This window comes from Saccostrea cucullata, unplaced genomic scaffold (genome assembly GCF_032062105.1).
Source record: "Saccostrea cucullata isolate Sc308-1 unplaced genomic scaffold, CSIRO_AGI_Scuc_v1 ctg512, whole genome shotgun sequence".
Taxonomy (NCBI): Eukaryota; Metazoa; Mollusca; class Bivalvia; order Ostreida; family Ostreidae; genus Saccostrea; species Saccostrea cuccullata.
In genome coordinates, this window is record NW_026935905.1 from 131845 (window position 1) to 153017 (window position 21173).

At 33.6% G+C, this 21173-nt stretch overlaps 2 protein-coding genes across 2 annotated transcripts; both read right to left on the bottom strand.

Annotated features, from left to right (window-relative positions):
* Positions 1-11112: 11112 nt before the first annotated feature.
* On the bottom strand, positions 11113-13792 carry LOC134244179 (uncharacterized). Its single transcript, XM_062726448.1, has 2 exons — positions 11774-13792; positions 11113-11630 (listed from the first exon to the last, which is right to left on the bottom strand). The coding sequence occupies exons 1-2, from the start codon at positions 13409-13411 to the stop codon at positions 11436-11438; spliced, it is 1833 nt and encodes a 610-aa protein (XP_062582432.1). The 5' UTR covers positions 13412-13792; the 3' UTR covers positions 11113-11435.
* Positions 13793-16520: 2728 nt separating this feature from the next.
* On the bottom strand, positions 16521-20568 carry LOC134244180 (protein lin-7 homolog C-like). The gene is made up of 6 exons (XM_062726449.1): positions 20512-20568; positions 20125-20166; positions 19227-19375; positions 17850-18059; positions 17595-17649; positions 16521-17068 (listed from the first exon to the last, which is right to left on the bottom strand). Exons 1-6 carry the CDS (start codon positions 20546-20548, stop codon positions 16965-16967), a joined length of 597 nt encoding a protein of 198 aa, XP_062582433.1. The 5' UTR covers positions 20549-20568; the 3' UTR covers positions 16521-16964.
* Between the last annotated feature and the right edge of the window lie 605 nt (positions 20569-21173).

A 21173-nucleotide genomic window follows, 5' to 3' on the forward strand; every position in this document is an offset into this window, starting at 1 on the left:
ACATTAACATTTGACTTTTTTGATCACTTAGTACTCCAAGTGAAAAGCCTTCCTTTGGAGACCAATAAAAATTGTACTTTTGACGTAAACCTTGGAGTTTGGATACTAAGGCCGAGTACAGGACAATTTGCAGCTCTCCGCCGGCAACTAGTGGCGTCTCCATATGAGTGAAAAATTCTCGAGATTAAACAATATACAATCAATCAATCAATTTATATACATATAATAGCTATTTCAGTCTATATAATTTGCATTAATATATCCCATAATTTTCCATTTGTATTCTATGTATTGTCATACAATATAACTGCCAGATGGAAAATTATGCAATACAAATGAGAATTCATGCAATAAAATGAAAAAAATTATTCTGTAAAAATGCAAAAATATTACATTTCAAATGATGAAAATGTTTCAAATTTTTACCTTTTGATTTTTTTTTTAAATCACCGGCAAATTAAATTTAAAAGTCTTTAAGCATCCTACAATATCTACTTTTGGTTTGGAATGGCTATGATATTCACAGATCTATTCATTTTAAATGTTACTGAAAGTATAATTCTGTTAACTTTTACATAAATAACAACAGTCGCAATGTCTCAAAAAGTACAGTAAAGATATTGCAAAATGATAGTGGAAAATACCTGATTCTGTGTGATTAAAATGGCGGTTAGTAGGATATAAAATCGGAAAAATATATAATACGGATTTCCGGACTTTTGATCACTGTTAATGTAAACGGGGGGGGGGGGGGGGGTAACTTTATTAATTTACACACACCCACTTACATTGTACCCTTCCTGTCTGTCACACAGGCACACATAGCCTCATCTTACCTCTGATTTTTTACCCCTTGACTTAGAAGTTTGACTTACATCAGAAAAACCTTGATCATAACCTTTGAACGAGAGATAAAATATGGCTTTCATTTCATATGTACATTACCTGTGAAAAGACATTTCAAAATATACGATGATGTTTCTGAATATAATTTGATTTTTCTCTGAAAGTCTTGACCTTGATCTTTGGATTCTTTTTCAAAAATTTTAACATTGGGGATAACTTGTGAATGAAACAAAATGAAAATCTACTTACAGTTGCATTAATTGTATCAAGATCTTTCAGACTTTGTACCATAGTTAGGTGTCATTTCTTTTGTTAAAAGTGTGGGTTTTCTGTACATAACCCACACTTTTCTATAACTCCGCCCATCGAGTCGGGACAAAAGAACTATTTATAAAACGATCATGCACTGTTTTTAAATGAAACAATCATACGGGCATGTGATACCAAATTTAGGAGAGTAAAAAAGAGTCAACATTTTCAACTGTATACAGCATTTTGTAATAAATAACAGTTAAAAACGGCCATTAATACGTTAACTTTAGTTAAAAGTGAAGAAAAAAAACTTCAGAAATGGCTTGTTTTTTTAAACATTTTTTTTAGATAGTGTAATGACCAGGGTGACGTTGGCTTAGTAGATTCCAATATATCGTTCTTTTGATAACCAACAAAGGAAACATGGTACATACTTGACAAAAAAACAAGTGTACACTACTGTACTTAGATAACCTTTTCGGTTGCGGATCTAGCCGATCAAAGATCTAATTTTCATTAAATTGAAATATACATGTACATAGCCTCTAATAAACATTTCAATCAATGTACCACTGTGCACGGCAAAGTTTGTATCAGGTTTACAAAAATTTAAGTTAAACCTAGTTCATAATAAATTTAAATTATTAGTATGTAATTTTGACGATTGTAATTTACGAGAAAAAAAATCATATCAAACTAACATATATATCATTGAAACCAAACTCGTTACTTTTTCCAATTACATAAATCAAACTTTTTAAACTGGCCTAGATATGTTTAATTTTTATATCGCCTGCGTGGCCCAGCGGTTAAAGCGCCTACCCTAGAGTCACGAAATAAGGAGTTGAATCCCACTGTGGGACGTGGAGACCTATAAAGTATGAACAGAGGTCCCGTGTTGCAGAAGGTGTTGACAGGAAGATCTCTCACTGCTCAATGACCCTGAGTGCCGAGTATAGGGCAAAATTTGAAGCAAAATTTGAAAAGTATTGTATACAAATCACTTACCCTATATTCGATGGACGTGGTCAGAAGGACACGAAGGAGCGTAAAATCATACAAAATCCAAATGCATCTTTGAAACCAAACACTTAATGCTTCAATCACGCGAACCAGTCCGACCGATTCCTAAGCTGACTTACATATGAATGATTTTTGAAAACTATGGTACAAGTCATTTACCCCATATCACACTGTTGATTATGTGTATATACCCGATGGGCGTCGTCATAATGACAACTCGGGAGCTACGCTCCCTCGTGTCATTATGACCACGCCCATCGAGTATCTACACATAACCAACAGTATGATATGGGGTAACTACTACATATATGATATTTGACCTCTGTTTTGAACTTGAAGGTTGGTAAAGTTTTCAAATGCTTTAACTTTGTCGTACCTTTTTGGGGTTACCTGAGTCATTCAGGCTGCCTCTAGCTATCTGTTTTAACACCATAATTTTTTAACACTTGACCTTGACGTTTGACTAACTTTTTAAGCTAGGGCTTTCATATTTCTGCGGTGCATTCCTTAATAGAAGACTTCTGGCTACAAACATTTCTCAGTCAGCGATGTGGCCCATGGGCCTTTTGTATGCCCTGTTTAAGCTTTTAAGAGATCGAAAATTGTTGAAACCGCTGAAGCAATTTCAACTAATTTTTGCATATAGCAGATCGCCACTCTGCGTATAATAATCAAACAGTCACTACAGTGGCAGTCAGACTTTTATTTGAACTTCATCAACATTGAAATGGCCTTTGATTATCGGCCGCAGCAGCGGCCGATCTATTTGTGGTAGTGTTTGAAAATGCACATGGGGAAATGAGACGTTATTCTTTTATTACATGTAGTTCAGTAAAATAATTCTTAAATGAAAACAAGAATAAAATCACGAGTAAAATTTTTTAAAAACTTGATTTAAACTTGATATTAATTATTGTTAATATGTTTCAATTTCATTATCATTTCTCATCAGAAAATTGATAATTTATGGTTGTATAAAAAGGAGTTCACAATAGATACTCCCCAGTCTGGGAGTGTATAAGATATGAAAGGAAATCGTCATGATTTTCCGGATAATAATGACGTGGCAAAAGTGCATGGTAAATAACAATTGAAAAGTTTTTTAACTAGTGATACTTGTTTTGAATATGCTCTACAGCTGCAAATGACAAACAGATATTTTTTCTACATTTTGCACCCGCCACCGCGGCTTGCAGCATAGCCTACTCTGCAGAGACCATGCCATGGGCATTATTATTCATGACCAAAATTCAGGGTATCTGCACGTGTTTTATCTTGAGAGGCCTACATCTTCATTTTGAAGACAATAAATTCTTATCATTGACCTTTTTTTTTTTTTTTACATCGATGAATCTTTTTATGAGCAAATGCGGTAAATTCTATTTTATTTAATTTTTATGAGCCGGGATCGAAAGCTCCGAGGCGTATATTGTTTTTGTTCTGTCTGTCTGTCTGTTTGTCTGTTTGTCTGCTTATCTGTTTGTCTGCAAACTTTAACCTTCGCTATAACTTTTGAACCATGAATGGTTGAGACTTCATATTTAGTATGCATACTCCACTAATTAAGCTCTTTCAAATGACACCAAGGTCAATGACCTTGTGACCTTGACTGTGACCTATATGCTAAAAATAGTTTTTTCTGCAAACTTTAACCTTCGCTATAATTTTTGAATTATAAAAGATAGAAACTTCATATTTAGTATGCATACTCCACTAATTAAGCTCTTTCAAATGACACCAAGGTCAATGACCTTGTGACCTTGACTGTGACCTGCTAAAAATATGTTTTTTTAACTTTGTTGCCGCCGGGCGCATAGTGTTTCACACATCTTGTTTTTAATTATTTATTTTGCTTTGAAGACAGCCTGAGATAAAAAATCATCTATTTCACCTTTGAATATCTTGACGTTCTTTATTTCCTTGCATGGGCGCTTTAAAATATTGTGAAAGAATTTTTTAAATGCTAAATTTTGTTTGCGGCCGATTTGATGCTTTGTATCAATTTTACTTGTCTCTTAGTGTTGTTAGAAAAGTCACCTGGAAACTACTCCTGCATTATGGAACACCATCTATCTTCATCAACCTCATACAAGAATTGTTTGACAAGGATACATGCCATGTCATCCTCATTGTAAAGCTTATGGAAGCGTTTGAGATGCATATAGAGGTAGGACATGGCTGCCTAATGTCACCAATGATTTTTCTAGTGGTAGTAGCTAGACTGAATCCTGTGGGAAAGAACTAAAGATAGCAAGATTGGAGTCCAGTGGACTTTCACACAGTGTTTGGAAGAACTCAACTTTGCAGATGATCTATCCCTTATGTTCCAGATATATGAGCATATGCAGTTCAAGACAAACAGGCTTGCAAAAGAAGCAGCAAAGACAGGGCTACAAGTTAACATTGACAGGACAGAAGAAACGCGATTTCACAACAAACAGCAAACACCAATCACGCTTGGAGAGCACAACCTGAAAGATGTAGACTCCTTTACATACTTTAGACAGCATCGTCTCAGCCACTGGTGGAACAAATGAAGACATATAAATGCAAGAATTAATAAAGCGAGACACGTCTTAAGCCTGTGTGGAGTTCGACGGCACTGTCCATATGCATGGAACTTCGTATCTATGACATCAATGTTAAATCTGTGCTCCTCTTCTGGTTCTTAAACTACAAACAATCAAACAAGTCTGTCCACTTCTCTAAAGAGAATATTCAAAACAGAGTGCGATGGAGGACTGTTGCCGAGGCCCTATGTTCCACCAGCAAGATATCAAGCATGTATACTTCTGTGACAAGACTTTTTTTAAAAACACATTATGATTTTTGACCCGTGACCTTGAATTTTGACCTACTTTTGAAAAATTAAAAGTTACTTTGAATTGGCAATAACTTTTGAATGAGATGAGATATGGCTTTCATATTACACATATGTGTTACCTGTGAAAAGACCTCTCTAAATACACTATAAATTTGATCTGACCCCTTAACCTTCACGATCGACCTAATTTTCACAAAATTCAACTTTGATGATAAATTTTCAATGTCATATGATACACAATATGCCATAAATAATGACATATCACCCAAAAAGACATTGAAAGCGGGGGACCACAATTCTTTGAATTTGCTTGTCAACTTTAAATTGAAAAAAATCAATAAATGGCACCAGTGTGTATCCGTAGATGTATAAACCACAGGCCTTTAGATCGCTTAGAAAAAAAATTGAGGTGTTAAAAAAATATTTTTACAAACAATTTTTTTAAACGATCCAAAGGCCTGTGGTATCAACCATGCAAGTTTGCTTAACATAATGCATATAGTTACTTGGAAATGAGACCTGCTAAAAAAAACTTGAACCTGCTCACTTATCAAAAAAATGTAGGTCAGATCCAGATTCTGAAGTCAATTAGTAGAAATGAGACACTCACAAAAAATTTGACTGCTCTCAAAACATTCTTTTTATTCCTTTGCTGAAATTGCATCTGAAACCTTGACTGGTGCAATGAAACACACTAGAAGCATCTTCCATGCATCTCTGTGAAAGTACTTAAAAAGAAAACTGCACTAAAACGTTGGCACCGAGGGTATAACATAAACACCCCTAACTTTGTTAAGGTAAGCTTAAAATGACCTCTATATTGACTTAAATTCAAAAAGTTCAAAGGACAAGGTCGACACTTTTTCTTTTGTGCTTTCATCCTTATTTCCATAAGCAAGGGATACAAATTCCCTTAGGGTCTTCCATCCTTTCTCTTTTCATAAAGTAAGTGAGACGAAGTTCCTGAATTAGCTTGATTAAAGATGGTACGTATAGTTAATTCCTGATATAGCAGCCCTAAACCTGGGACCTGTAAAAAAAAACGTGAATCCATCTAAAGAACCTTTCATTTCAATTTTTTAGCTCTACTGCACCGTGTCAAACCGTTACTTTGAGGGAGTCGCGAAAAAGAACGAGGGAGTCGCTTTTGACGCCAGGGGGAGTCGATTTTCTCCGCTTGAAAAACAGCCGAAAGGTAGGTCACGGTTTTTTGTTGCATTTAGAAACAGTTTTTGCATAAATACTATATCGCACGGAACAATACGATAACTAAGGTACATGTACATCAGAAGTTTACCAGTCTTAACCATCTAGTATGCTCAAACACTTCGGATCTTTTTTCAGTATTCACAAATTTTACTTTGACGATGACAAAAAATATGCATTAATGAATATTTATGCAGTATAACCAGGTTGTAGGTGATCTAAATGTTTTATTATTTGATAATCTTTATTGTTTGACAATTTGAATTTGGAAAATGATCGTTTAAGGAATGTACGGAGGCGATTTCTAATTTCAGTGCAAAGGTAACGGAGGGGGGAGTCGATTTCTGTTCATGATTAAAAAAGGGGGAGTCGCAAAGTAATCTAAATAATGAATTTTGGCAATCAATGTTGTCGAAATGAGAATTTTGAATGTTGAAAATGTCATATTTTATTGTCAATATCAATCTTTGAACGTTATTATTCTGAATTTTTAGAAATGACAAAAAAGAAATACCTTTTAACTCCATCAACCTAACAAAATATATCACAGTCTGAGCCAGTATATTCGATTTCTGCGCATATGTTAATGAGCACCACTCTCTACAAAGTCTTGCAAAGAGAAAGACAAATTGGCGTTTAATTCGTATAAAATAAACAGGCCAAAATCATTCTCTAACTCAATGTTCAAAAAACTTTGATCATTTTGTTTTAGGATACAAAATTTCTCTTTAGATGTAATATCAAAGAAATTTAATTACACCTAGTTTGAAATATCGACTATCAGACCCCCTGTAAAAGATTGTGAGGTTGTGAAATTAGACATTTTGAATAAAGAATGTGCATTTTTTAAATAAAAAGATTACCATCTAGGCACGTAGCATCGTTTTTGAAAGTGGGGGGGGGGGGGGGGGGCAACCAGAGAATTTTTTTTTACTTACCTGAAGAAGTTGACAAGCCAAAAAAAAAAGAAAATTAAAAGTTGCCCAAACCCAAACTCGAAAATCCTATTTCGGGGGGGGGGGGGACTTTTTTCAAAGCAAAGTACTTCAGTTTTTTTGTCTACAATTTCTTGATATCATTATACTATGGTAAAAAGTGGGGGGGGGGGGGGGGAAAAACAAACAAAAAAAGGGAAAATGAAAAAAAAAATTAATATTTTGGGGAAAAATTGGGGGGGGGGGGGGGGCAGCCCCCCCCCCCTTGCTACGTCCCTGCCATCAATCTATTACAAATGTGTGTGATGCTGTTTCTAAAGGCAACCTTTGGTGCAATGATTCAGTACAAGAGGTCCATTGGCCACATCGCTCACCTGAGCATTGTGGTTAGGAACAAATATGAATCTATACTAGCTGAGGATATAAATATGAGCAATTATAGCTTTGCCAAAATTTTTTAAAGAATTTTCTTGTATATTTCTTTGTAAAACTTTGATCGGCCATTTTGGGCCCGCCCTACCCCCGGGGGTCATGATTTGAACAAATTTGAATCTACACAACCTGAGGATGCTTCCATATTAATATGATCAATTATGGCTTTGCTATTTTCGAGAAGAGGATTTTTAAAGAATTTTCTTACAAATTTCTATGTAGAACTTTGATCAATAAGGCGCAAAAATGTTAAAACTTTATTTACTATATGCCTTTATCGTATTTGAAGAGTTTCGCAGAAGCTTTTGAAAAAAGGTCTTCAGATATTGTTTTTGGATTTTCATCCTGTGTTTGGATACCTATGTCAGCTGTACATATCATGATACTCGATTTCGCTGAATTGTTGTATATCAGAAAATTTGTTAACCCGTTGTCTTTTGGGAGTTCTTTTCAACAGGGAAGGTGACCCTCTTGTCTGGTTGCACTGAAAAACTCTATGGAATTTCAGCTTTTTTGGTGTTGGGAGATTTTGAATAACAAGGAGTTTTTGAGGGGGTGTTTAATATATCAGCTGTCAATTTCCATTTGTACGGACTACTGGTATTTTGTATTTTCCCTTTTTTTTAGGTTGATGGAGTCATAACGATGATTTCTTTTTTGTCATTTCTAAAAATTCAGAATAATTACGTTCAAAGATTGATATTGACAATAAAATATGACATTTTCAACATTCAAAATTCTCATTTCGACAACATTGATTGCCAAAATTCATTATTTAGATTACTTTGCGATTCCCCCTTTTTTAATCATGAACAGAAATCGACTCCCCCCTCCGTTACCTTTGCACTGAAATTAGAAATCGCCTCCGTACATTCCTTAAACGATCATTTTCCAAATTCAAATTGTCAAACAATAAAGATTATCAAATAATAAAACATTTAGATCACCTACAACCTGGTTATACTGCATAAATATTCATTAATGCATATTTTTCGTCATCGTCAAAGTAAAATTTGTGAATACTGAAAAAAGATCCGAAGTGTTTGAGCATACTAGATGGTTAAGACTGGTAAACTTCTGATGTACATGTACCTCAGTTATCGTATTGTTCCGTGCGATATAGTATTTGTCCAAAAACTATTTCTAAATGCAACAAAACACCGTGACCTACATTTCGGCAGTTTTTCAAGCGAAGAAAATCGACTCCCCCTGGCGTCAAAAGCGACTCCCTCGTTCTTTTTCGCGACTCCCTCAAAGTAACGGTTTGACACGGTGTACTGGTCAGAGACCAGAAGAGCTTATGCGATAGTAATGCCTCCGGCGTCAGTCCGTCTGTCTGTAAACAATTTTTATGCACCCGGATCGATAGATCTGAGGCGTATATTGTTTTTGTCCTGTCTGTCTGTTTGTCTGCAAACTTTAACCTTCGCCATAACTTTCGAACCATGAGAGACAGGGACTTCATATTTGGTATGCCCACTCCACTAATGAAGTTCTTTCAAAAGACACCAAGGTCAATGACCTTGTGACCTTGACTTTGATCTATATGCTAAAAATAGTTTTTTTTTCTGCAAACTTTAACCTTCGCCGTAACTTTTGAACCATGAGAGATAGAGACTTAATATTTAGTATTTATCCCGCTTCAGACATATTTGTCGATTACTGATTGGATAAAAGCTAATCACGTGACGCCCTGAAATTTTCCGTATTACGTCTCCGTTTCCATATTACGTCTCCGTCGAGGCGTAATATGAAAATCGGGCACGCGATTCCGTTCGAAGCGTTGTTATTGTAAATAAAAATGGTGTCTAAGAAACGGTTAACGTAGGTAGTTTATAGTTAAATTTCTTGTTACCGTAACGATATTTTATGTTGATTGTTATTGGATTAAAACTAATATTTTCATAATATGCACAAATATTTTTTTTATATTTAAAAAGGTCTTCAGCGGGATAAATTCGTTACACAGTCAGTTAGTGACCTAATACGGATTTATACAGGGTGTGAAATGAAAATCCGTATTGGGACTCGGCTTCGCCTCGCCCAATACAGATTTCCATTTCACACCCTGTATGAATCCGTATTAGGTCACTAACTGACTGTGTAACTAATAGTATATTCCACAAATAAAACTCTTTCTAATGATACCAATGTCAATGATCTTGTGACCTTGAATGTGACCTATATGCTAAAAATAGGTTTTTTTGTCTTCAAACTTGAACCTTCGCCATAACTTTTGAACCATGAAAGATCGAGATTTCATATTTGGTAAGCTTACTTCACTTATTAAGCTCTTTTGAATGAAACCAAGGTCATTGACCTTGTGACCTTGACTGTGACCTATATGCTTAAAATAGCTTTTTTGAACGTTAACTACAACTTTTAAACCATGAGGTATAGGGACTTCATATTTGGTATGCATACTCCAATAATCAAGTTCTTTCAAATGATACCAAGGTCAATGACCTTGTGACCTTGACATTGACCTTTATGCTAAAAGTAGAGTTTTTTTTAAACTTTGTGCCACTGGGCACATAGTGTTTCACAAACACATCTTGTTCAAAATGCTGTTCCTACCGTTTTGGCCTGATTTCAATATGATACATAGTTCTGTGTATCGCTTTTTGATTTCGATGTACGATGTTGCCGTGGTTACTAAAAATAGAAATTTCTGTGGAATAATTTTAAAACGCTACTTCACCTACAGTTTTGGTCTGATTTCAATATAACTTGACGCACAAGTAGACTACACAAGATAAATAATTCTGTATAACGATTTTTGATTTTGATGAACGGTGTTGCCGTGGTTACTAGAAATAGAACTTTCTGTGAAATACTTTTAAAATGCTACTTGGTCTGATTTCCATATAACTTGGCACACAAGTAGACAACACTATGATACATAATTCTGTACAATGGTTTTTGATTTCGATGAACAAAGTTGCTTTGGATATTATAGATAGAAATTTCCATGAAATACTTTCAAATTGTTACTCCTCCAACAGTTTTAGTCTGATTGTAATATAACTTGGCATGCAAGTAGACTACACTGAGATACATAATTATCCGTTTTGTTTTTGATTTTGATGTTGCCATGGTAACTTCGTGACAATTCTGTAAAATTTTATTAAAAGCTACTCCTACAGTTTGTGGTCTTATAGCAATCTTGCTACAAAAATTGACTTAATCAAGGATCATTATTCTATTTATTGCTTTTGTAAAGTTTTAAGTCCCAACTGCTACTTTTCTCTTCCTTTATTACAAGTTCAAACTAGTAGAGCTACAGTCTCTACAGAGACTTCTGGTTTTAAAGATACCATAAAAATTTCACCAGTTATTCATTTTCTTTCCTTGAAAGTAGGTGTGGCCCTTCATTTGAACAAGCTTAAATCCCTTGACCCGAATATTTTTTCTAGCAAGATTGGTTTACATTAGACCTTTGTCTCTATGAGATAAAAATGTGGAGAAATCATTGCCTAACAACAAGAATGATTTCCTTATGGACAACCACAGAAGAAATCCTAATTCAGAAACTTTGGCACAGACGAGATAAAAAGAAAATTCTAAATTATAAAAAGATAAAAATCAAAACAATTAGCAATAAATATTTTAATGCTAATATTCACAATAAAACTAAACACAGTAATAAAATGTGCATAAAATGTAAATCAAGGACAGCAACAAAGAATTTGAAGAAGCTTGATTAAAATCAATTAACATTTTTCATTGTAATCTAAATCACAATTTTCTTCAATCATTTAAATTGCTGATTAAAAAAAAATGCAGATTATAATAATCCCCTGTTCCTATGAATTCTTGAAAATGTTGAACTAAATTTTGGAATGAAAAGCCAGAAATTGCATTGCTTTAAATATATGATGCACAACCAAGCACTTTGTTTCATTCTCAAAACCCCATTAAGCAGTATGAAGCCTTTTATACACATGCTCACGATGACTCTGATTCAGAACAGGATCTAACACTCTTTGAACTTCTTCTATTCTTCGCTTAAATCGTTCTCTATCCCTTGCATATTCCTCCCAGTGTCCTTTGCGGTTCCATTCGTCTGCTTCATGCATTTCTGCGAGATTCTCTGCTCTTGCAAAATGAACCTGAAAAATAGAAATATTCATCTTTGAATTTACTCACATTTTGTTTAATAATGTATTGTACCAATATTTAAAAGTAAATACCAGAAAAATCATACAAAATATGGAAGAGATAATCAAACTTATCAGATTTCCCAGATACACACCTTCTTATTTTCCAGCGGAGCATCTTTTGGACTGGATTCTTGGGACCCAATATGCCAGGCACGGTTTGCTGCACTGACAGCTTGGCTGACCTCTTGGCCTGGACTAGAACTGGTAGGAAAAATGGCTTTCTCACAGAAACTGAAAGGGTCAGCAAATTGAAAGTCGATATCGTCCTCCATAGACTCGCAGGAATCTTCATCACTGTCAAATGAAAAATCACTCTCACTGTCTAAAATGGAATGTGGATCACAATTTCCCATGATAAAGGCTATGGCACTAGCACCAAAATTAGAAGGGTTTCCATCCTCCAATTTTCTTTTTTGACCCTGGTCACATCTGAAAGACTTTGAATGTTTGCTGCTTTTCCTTCGACTGCGTTTTTTGTTGGAAGGGCGACATTTTTTATTCATGCTACGCTGAAATAACACAGCATGTGGTTCATTATTTTGGCACTGATGAGCAGAATCTTCATTATCTTTGACCATTTGTTTGCTGTCATTGCAGTTTAATTCACCATTGGTGGCACAGGTATTTTCACATTCAATGTCCATGCTTTGCAATAACTCATCTCCAATATTCTTGGAACATGTATTGCTAGCACTGATTTTCACATCATCAGTTGCTAAAAGATCTAAAATTTCTTCTTGAAGTTTTGAGCTTTCTGATTGAATTTCTTCACATATTTCATCATCCCAGTTGTCTAGTACTGTCACCGTGTTTGATGGAGATAATTTATTCTCGGAATCCCGCCTTCCAATGCTGAACCAGTCTGGTTTTGATTTGTCTACTTCCGTGTCATCTGAACTGAGAGGTGTACCATCATTTAATGCATTTTCAATTGCGACACTTTCACCAAGACTTAAATTACACATATGACTAGATAAACAATCTTTACTGTCATCATTATATTTAGCTTTCTCCTCTTTCTTCTTTTCAGAATATTTTTCTTTATCTTGTTGAGTCCTCTCTGAGTTATCACATTTTTGCTTTTTGCGTACCGAAGCATCCTCGGACTTTGTAGGCCGCGCACCTGACTTTTCACCCTCAGGGGATGACTTCCTAGGCGGAGCTTTCCATCCATATCGGAAATAACGATTGCTCTTCTTCCCCATCCTTTGGCTTTGACATTTCACAAACTGCTTTTTGGCCGAATCAGTTTGGTGTGGAAAGGCATTGACAACTGCAGGGTGAAACTGTACATAAGGTAGTTGAAAATGACCATGATGCAATGTTTGGTGTTGAGAAAGAGAACTACATGCATTCAAGCCAAGGCACCCAGCCAAGCCCTGAAAATTTCCAAAACAGGAAGCTACAGGCATGTTTCTAGAGTCACTGTTTTTAGCTGCCATATTTTTATCACAAGCAAAATCACAAGTATTCTGTAATATTGGAAAGTCTGACATACTACCAACAAAATTATCCTTTGAAAAATTGTTTTTTTGCATAATGCCACCAACAGTTTTTGCAAAACAAGAAGCCATGCTGTTGTTAAGAGATGTATGATTATCTCTCTTACAAAGTGTGTTACCCGTACTATCAAGCCTTAAGAGACTTGGCACAGTTCGTCCACCGACTGATGTACTATCACAGCGGTCTGTTCTACAGAACCAATTCTTAGTTTTTCCATATGGATTCATGACAAACACAAATAATCCTTAAAGTCTCGTATTCATGTCCCTGTCTTATTTTCGTCTTCTTCGGGTAGCAAGTCTTTTAGTCTTTTACTATATTCCTCTGGTATAAATTCGACACACTCAAATGGATTATGAAATGGCCACCTACACATAGACCTAGCAAATGCGGACGTTGTTTCTTTCCAATCTTGTTGATCCGTTTTCTTTATAACAGAGCACTTACTGCTTTCTGATTCGTTTGAATTTTTAGAGACACTCTTAGAATCCTTCATAGATCGATTCATGTTTTCATTCCGTTGTTGTGAACTTTAGAAATTGAACTGGTTGTAAACTCATCTTGTCATATGTTTTCTCGGTTAAATCATTCTCGGAAGTTCCGGAAAATTCCCGCCTAACTAAAAATACTTCCGAATAAAAAATAGAACTCGATAAGTGAGAATTACTTTCTTTATACTTTTTCTTTCTTTGCTGAAGATATATAACACTCAATTTAGCATTTTAGAAAAATAAATCCAGTTTGGATTTATATTTTAATTTTGAGATTAATCATTTCTGTTGAATTTTCATGCGTAGTGATCCAATGCTAAAAATATCTGAGAATGCCGATTGCTGATTGCATCATGCATTCCAAAATGCAAATATACGATTAGGAATGGTCAATAACTGTATGAATTGCTAAAATGACAACATATATATTGTAAACAATAAGAAATTGGACAACAAAAATCCTTAGTTTCATTTTAAAACGCACTTCTGAAAAACAATTTAGGCCTATATTTAGAAATGACGTTTGTTCTATTTTTATATTTTTACGTAGTAATTCATTATACGGTTGTTTAAAAAAAAACTACTGAAATTTTGAAATTTATAAAAATGAACTAATATAAACTCTGCATCATTTTAGAAAATTTGAATTGTTTTTATTTTAAGTGTTACACGGACCGAATTTCAAATGTTCTGATTTCAAATAATCTAAACACTTTCAGTTTTAGAAATTTACTTTAAATACCCAAAATATCAACTTTCCAAATCCGATTTGAATTTTGAATATAAGTTCAGTATTCTAAGTATCTAAAAGCTCTTTTGCTTATCCAAAAATCGAGGTTTTGAAATAGTTTTAAAGATCAAGCCATGCAGGTTTGGAATCGATATTTTGGATATTTGAATTAAACTTCTAAAATCTCAAAGTGGTTTGGTTTTTGAAATTTAAATGGTTGAATAGAAATTCCAAATATCTAAAAAGTTTTGAAATTTAGAAGTTTGAAGTTAATTTTAAAATAGTAAAAGATGTAAAATGGTTCTTAATTTTAGATTGTTTTAAGTGTATACTTTTTTTTTTAGCAAACGATAGCTTAAAAATCAAAAGTTTAAAATAGAAAAATCGTTTTACGAAATTTGAATTTTGAACATTTTAGGTAAAAATCTTATTAAAATCTTAAAACCTGTTCGGAAATTTAAAATTAAAATTTTTGAACTAAAATATTCATTAACTTTCAATATACCAATAGTTTGAGTTTTTGAAATTTATATATTCAAACTGGTACATTAACATTCTAAACTCAAAATCATTTTAGTTTGGTGACCTTCATCGAAATGCAGAGAAAACATTTCAACCCACGTAAAAGAAATTGATAAGGAAGAAAAAAAAGGAAATTGCCCAAACTCAAAAAAATCCTATTTCGTGTGGGTAAAATACTACATTATCCTTCTTACAAAAAGTGAGGGGGGGGGGCAACCGGACCATTCAATGAAAAATTTCAATAGTTAAAAGTTAAGTTTGGAAAAAAAGTGTTCCAGCACAATACCCTGATAAAGGTATATTATATATTGATAAAGATATAGCTTGATCAATGTATTACACATACCTTGATCAAGGTATTTTATGTAGAGAAAATACAAAAAAAAATCTTGAAAAAATAAATTTAAAAGTCGAATTATGAGTTGTTGTCAGCTAGTGTGTTGGCTTGTGCATGAAAAGTACTCTGGTATCAAAAAGACGGCATAAAAGAACGTCTCCTCAAACGACAAGGTTTTTCTGTATGATTATTTTACTTGCACGAATAAATTTACTGAAAACAACACAGAACTCGACTTTCAGTATTTCAGTGTCATCATTTATTCGATGCATTAGTTAACATTTGCCCAAATTTCTATCCCATGTATATTTCAACAGTGAATGAAAGCTGTGTAAATTTCAGACGCTAATTATGTTACGTCAAGAATGCCACACCTTACTTAAAGTCCAAGCTTACCTGAGAATTGTACTATTTCAATAAATGATTTCTCATGCATTCAGAATATACCGGCAGTCTACAAAATCACATGATCTCTAAACCAATGCCTAGGCCTTTATTAATCATGTATACATACTTTAAATACAAATGGTGTCTGAAGTTTAATAAATTCAGAAAACTTTCATCGTTCATTAAATCGAGAAAACTTTCAGATATTTGAAACACAGTATCTGTAATCTAAAAACTTTTACGGTAACTAATTTACAACATTGTAACTTTCTTTTATCATAATACAAGGTATCTAACTCCTAGTTACACTCAGTATCCCTGCCTCAGAAAGCAGTTATTTACGCTTTCAGAGGAATTTATGCAATGGCAAACTGTTTATTAGTTATTACCACCGAGTTCTAGGATAATGTATCTACACAACCACATATGGCATACGTCTTTGTTTTCCTTTATCTCCCTAAACTGTAAAACAGCATCATTTCTGCTTGTTGAATGGAAAAGTCGAACTCAACCATGAAACAGTATCCTGCACAGAGATTTTGATTGGCTAAAAATTTGTTTCTAAAATAACATTGAAAAAATGTACATTGTGGTGTTTTTGGAAAATGAGACATAATCAAGTTTTATTTATTCAATACAATATTTCAAATGTGGTAATGAATTTTTAAATCCACTCATTTTTTAATTTTGCCCTTTGCCCGAGATTAGCACATACATGTACATGTACCGTTTCATGGTTGAGTTCGATTTTTCCAAGGTATAAACTTGCATTCTGAATCAACTGCAACACATCACTTGCCATTCCCCAACAAAAATAACTCACATTTCATTTCCAAAGAAAAATCAAAGTTAAAAACTAGCAACAAGTTAAATTAAAACTTTTTATTTCTTCTACTCTAACACAACCCATATTTTTTCAATATACTTGTATATATGTACAATACATTTGATATTTGTAAACTGTCTACCATTTAAAAAATGTACATGTGCCTTTTATATTGCAAAAAATTATAAAATGCAAGTAAATGAATGAGAATCTTGATTTACAAATGAAATCCTGATTTACAAATACATACACTTTTAAAATTCTCTATCACACAACAGCATAAATAATCATGCCTCAATCTATATCACTAACCTTTTACTGATTCCTAACGGAACATCACAAAATTCAATGTCAATTGTCAAGCCATTACATCCTTGGTGACTTTGTTCCTATCTAGGTACAATATGTATACTTCTGTAACTAAATCCCAGATAATTGTCAACGTTTTATGTATTTTAAAAAAGAATTGATGTTGTTGTGATGGTTACTATGGTGATTGCCTCCTTCTGGATGACACCCTTTGTTTGTCAAACCTTGCCTCCATTTCCTCTAAAACCCTGGGATTGTATCGTACCACTAGTCTCACTGTACCTGTAGATAGTAAGTATAAAATAAATGAGATAGTCTCTATAATGTTCATGGCTGAAAACCATGCCCCAGGTAATTTTATTGGGAATTTCTCCAAGATAGTTGCAAATGAAAGTAATGACAGTAAATTCCATTGTTTCCTCATCAAAGTGACTGTATTTATCAGTTGCAAATGAAAGTAATGACAGTAAATTCCATTGTTTCCTCATCAAAGTGACTGTATTTATCTCATCATCACGCTTTAAAATATTTCAAAACACATTATTACTATATGCTGGCATTGAAAATCTCTTTTATGAAAGAATCTTGTTCAGTGCCGAATCAGTGGTAATCAGAAGTTAGTTAGTGTAGTTCCTTATGCAAATGGTTTAGTTTTGACTTATTTACATGTATAACACAAACAAACAAAAATAGTAAAATTAAAAAAAAATAACAAAGATGGTTGAGATTTTCATAGACATATATATGTAAGTATAATTTGAAAAAAAAAGCATATATTGATGTACATTGATGTACATTGTAAAATTACCTTTGGCCTGTTTAAGAAGTTCCACAGCTTTTTCATGATGTTCTCCTTCCACACTCTACAAACCAAAAATATTCAAAAAAAAGTCCAGACTCCATTTACCATGTTTATTTCAAGAACTACACAGATATGAATCCTCATGCAAAAATTATTTTGTCAATCATTCATTTATCTAACTCAAACTTTGCCTGATTAAGACTAGCATTATACTTGGAGATTTACAGTTAAACCTTTTCTTTAAGAATATAGAATACTTACCACCCCATTTACAGAAAGTAATTGATCACCACGCTTCAAGCCACCATGTCTATCTGCCACTCCACCCTGGATAATTCTAGAAATATAGATCGGAGAATTCTGTTCCTTTCCACCCATTACATTGAAACCAAGTCCCTCCTCAGTTTTGGGAAGTTCTACCACCCTAGGATGGGCATGTCCCTCACTGGCTGCAAAAGCTGCAACTGTGGCCTGTGATTAAAAAATAAATGAATGAAATGTTTGCTTGGCTTCAAGGGTAAAACATCATTAACATCCCTGTGATGGGATCAGTTGCAGCTCATATCTACAGTTAATGGAGATTAACAATTTTACAACTGCTAAAGGAGATTATTATATCTATCAGCTTCTTTGGTATATATGGTTACATAAATCCAGTTGAACTTCTGCATCTTAAACATTATCTGTCATATCTTTGTCCAGAAAAAGTGATTTGGAACTCATGTTTATGATATGCATGTTAGATGATAAATTACCCTGGTAGTAGTAACAGTAGTGTTGATAAAATCCATATATTAATAGGTGCTTGCAAAAAAAGGTTCCATTGATAGCATTCTTTGCTATGATCATTCAGCATGCTTAATATTATTGGGAACCAAATTGCTAAAAAACTATATGCAGTATATTGCATATCCTTGCCCCCACTAAAGTCAAATTTTGAAAATTTCTGAAAATGTGATGAATTTTATAAATTGTATGAGAAATATAAACTTACAGAACATATGATAGTTTCAAAGTAGTTTATTGACAATTTTTGTTTTTATGACGTCACAAACTAGTCCGATTTTATCTCATTTTCTAGAAAGAGGACAAAATCGACAAAATTTCAACAATTTTAACTTTAAATTTATAGAGCGCAAGTTTGCTCAGGAAATATTTACATATTTCATTGATATTATTATTTTACACATTATATCAAAATATTGAGCCTGATCAGACCTGCGCTCGGTGACTTTTACTCAAAATATTGACATAATAAATACATTTTTCTGTAGAAATCATGGAAAATTTAGATTTACGACATTTTCATGACGTCATTTCAAATATATGACGTCATTGTTTGAAAATATTCAGTGCTTTGAAGCAATATATTGGTTATTACAAATATCAAAGTTTGATTTCAAATATTGTTATTTAAAGTTCTTTGTATTAAATCTATGTATCATTTATTTTAACTGATAAATACCTATTGAAAACTTTAAGAATTATCAATATGACCAATAGCTGTAGAATACATTTTTTCATCAGCTTCCTTCTATTGAATTCATGGAAATTCCATTATGTCTGATCTCAGCATTCCCTTACCTTTGCTGTTGTGTTAGCTCGGACTTCTTCATTTCCTATATCCCAACCCCTTACCTTGGCTGTTGCATTAGCTCGGACTTCTTCATTTCCTGTAATGTCCACAGTCTGGTAAACGTGTTCATAAACCTCCCTCACAGAATTTAGGAAATCACTTTGAAGAACTCTTTGCAAAGCTGCCAACTTCTGAGATGGAATCTGTCCACCTGTGAAAGAATTGTTACTTTATCTAAAATTTAAAACAGCAGCAACAAATATGAGAGTTACAGTCAAGATATTTATGTTTTAATTATTGCCTGTCATATACAATACAATTATTATATATAATAGGTAACAAAACTAACAACAAGAACAAATATAAATCTACTAGGTGACTGATGTGTGCATTAATGTTTGAGCTGTAGAAATTCAGATCTATCATGAAAGACATTTACATGTTTTGCAAATAAACAGGTTGGGACCAATCCCCCCAATGGGATATAATAGCCCATTTGGGATATTTATGTCATATGAGGTATAAATTTACAATCCAAAAAAAGAAATTTTGATCTTGGCTATAAATATCCTGAATCCGCATCAAGATACTTATAATGGAATAACTTTTGATTAGCAAGTTTTTCTGTATGACCAATATTTATAACATATTGATCCCTCAGAAGTTTGTAAACTTCTTGGGGATCAATCTAACAACCTGTAGGGTTGCAGAAAATTTGCTTGACAAAAGTTATTCATTTCACATTTTAATGCGGATTTATGACATCTATAGCCAAAATAAAAAAAATTTGCACTGTAAATTTATATCTCACTTGATGATTTGGGATATTATATCCCTTTTGGGCTACTGTTCCCAACCTGATAAAACATGAAAGTTTGCAAAGGGAATTAGATATAAGCCTGTGCCTGTCTATTGTTCTAAAGATAATACTGTAGTTGGTGAAATAGGTTGTTTTCTCACTTTTTTGAAGTGCATCCAGAAGATCAATAGCTCTGTTGATATCTGGAAGAAGAAAAAATATTAGATGTCTGCCACATGATAACAGTTAAACACATAAACAGATTTGGCACAATCTCTCAATTTAACTTTGAAACTTTAATTAAAATTCACATATATCTTTATTAAGCTATTCATAAACTTACAACAAATACTAATTATGCTTATATGAATTTGTGATGTGGGCTTGTTCCAAGACAAATTTTTCTATCAAGCAGTTTTTCCAGGCGCTAAAGCATTATCTGTCTTCGTTTAAAACTAGCAATCAATCATCAGATATTTAAAGAAATAATTTCTGGATAATATTAAAAACATTGTCTCTTAAATAGCGTCTAAATTGGGCAAAGAAACCTTTTTCTAGGTGCAATCCTTCTTCCATGGTCGCCATTTTAAAAAATTATTTCCGGGTTCTCATAGGACCTTGAACCCGATCAAAAAATTACAAAATATTATAAAAATCCATAGGCCTCGTTTACTACAAAGCATAAACTATTTACTACAGTATTGCTAATTATTTGTTATATATGCCCATAGTTCTCATCTATAAAACTTTATCAATGACTGTAGAATTAAATTTAGTTGGTTTAAAACGACATTTGTTAAAAAGAAATTATATAGAGATACCAATTGAAATCACGCAAGAGAACGAGCATATTTTGTCGTGTAATTTACTGCAGTCTGGATCAAGTATAATATTAGGAAGATCATTACAAACAGTATTCGTATTCGAGCTCAAAAGTCCATTAAACACGCACGTTGGGGCCTACAAAAAATCAGAGGTTAGATCAGGTGCCATGGTGAAGTGAGCATCCCCTGTTGACAAGTCACATCCGCCGTGTGCTCCTTGTAGGGAAAAAAACGCAAAAAATCTGTCGACAGTGAACTGAATGCAGTGTGTAAATAATGGGCTAACAATGAATATGAAAAACGACAGTCAGCTATTGACTAAATGATAAGATGTATTTGCTGAAAAGGTCATTGTACCGACCATAGAACTTACAAAATAATTACTT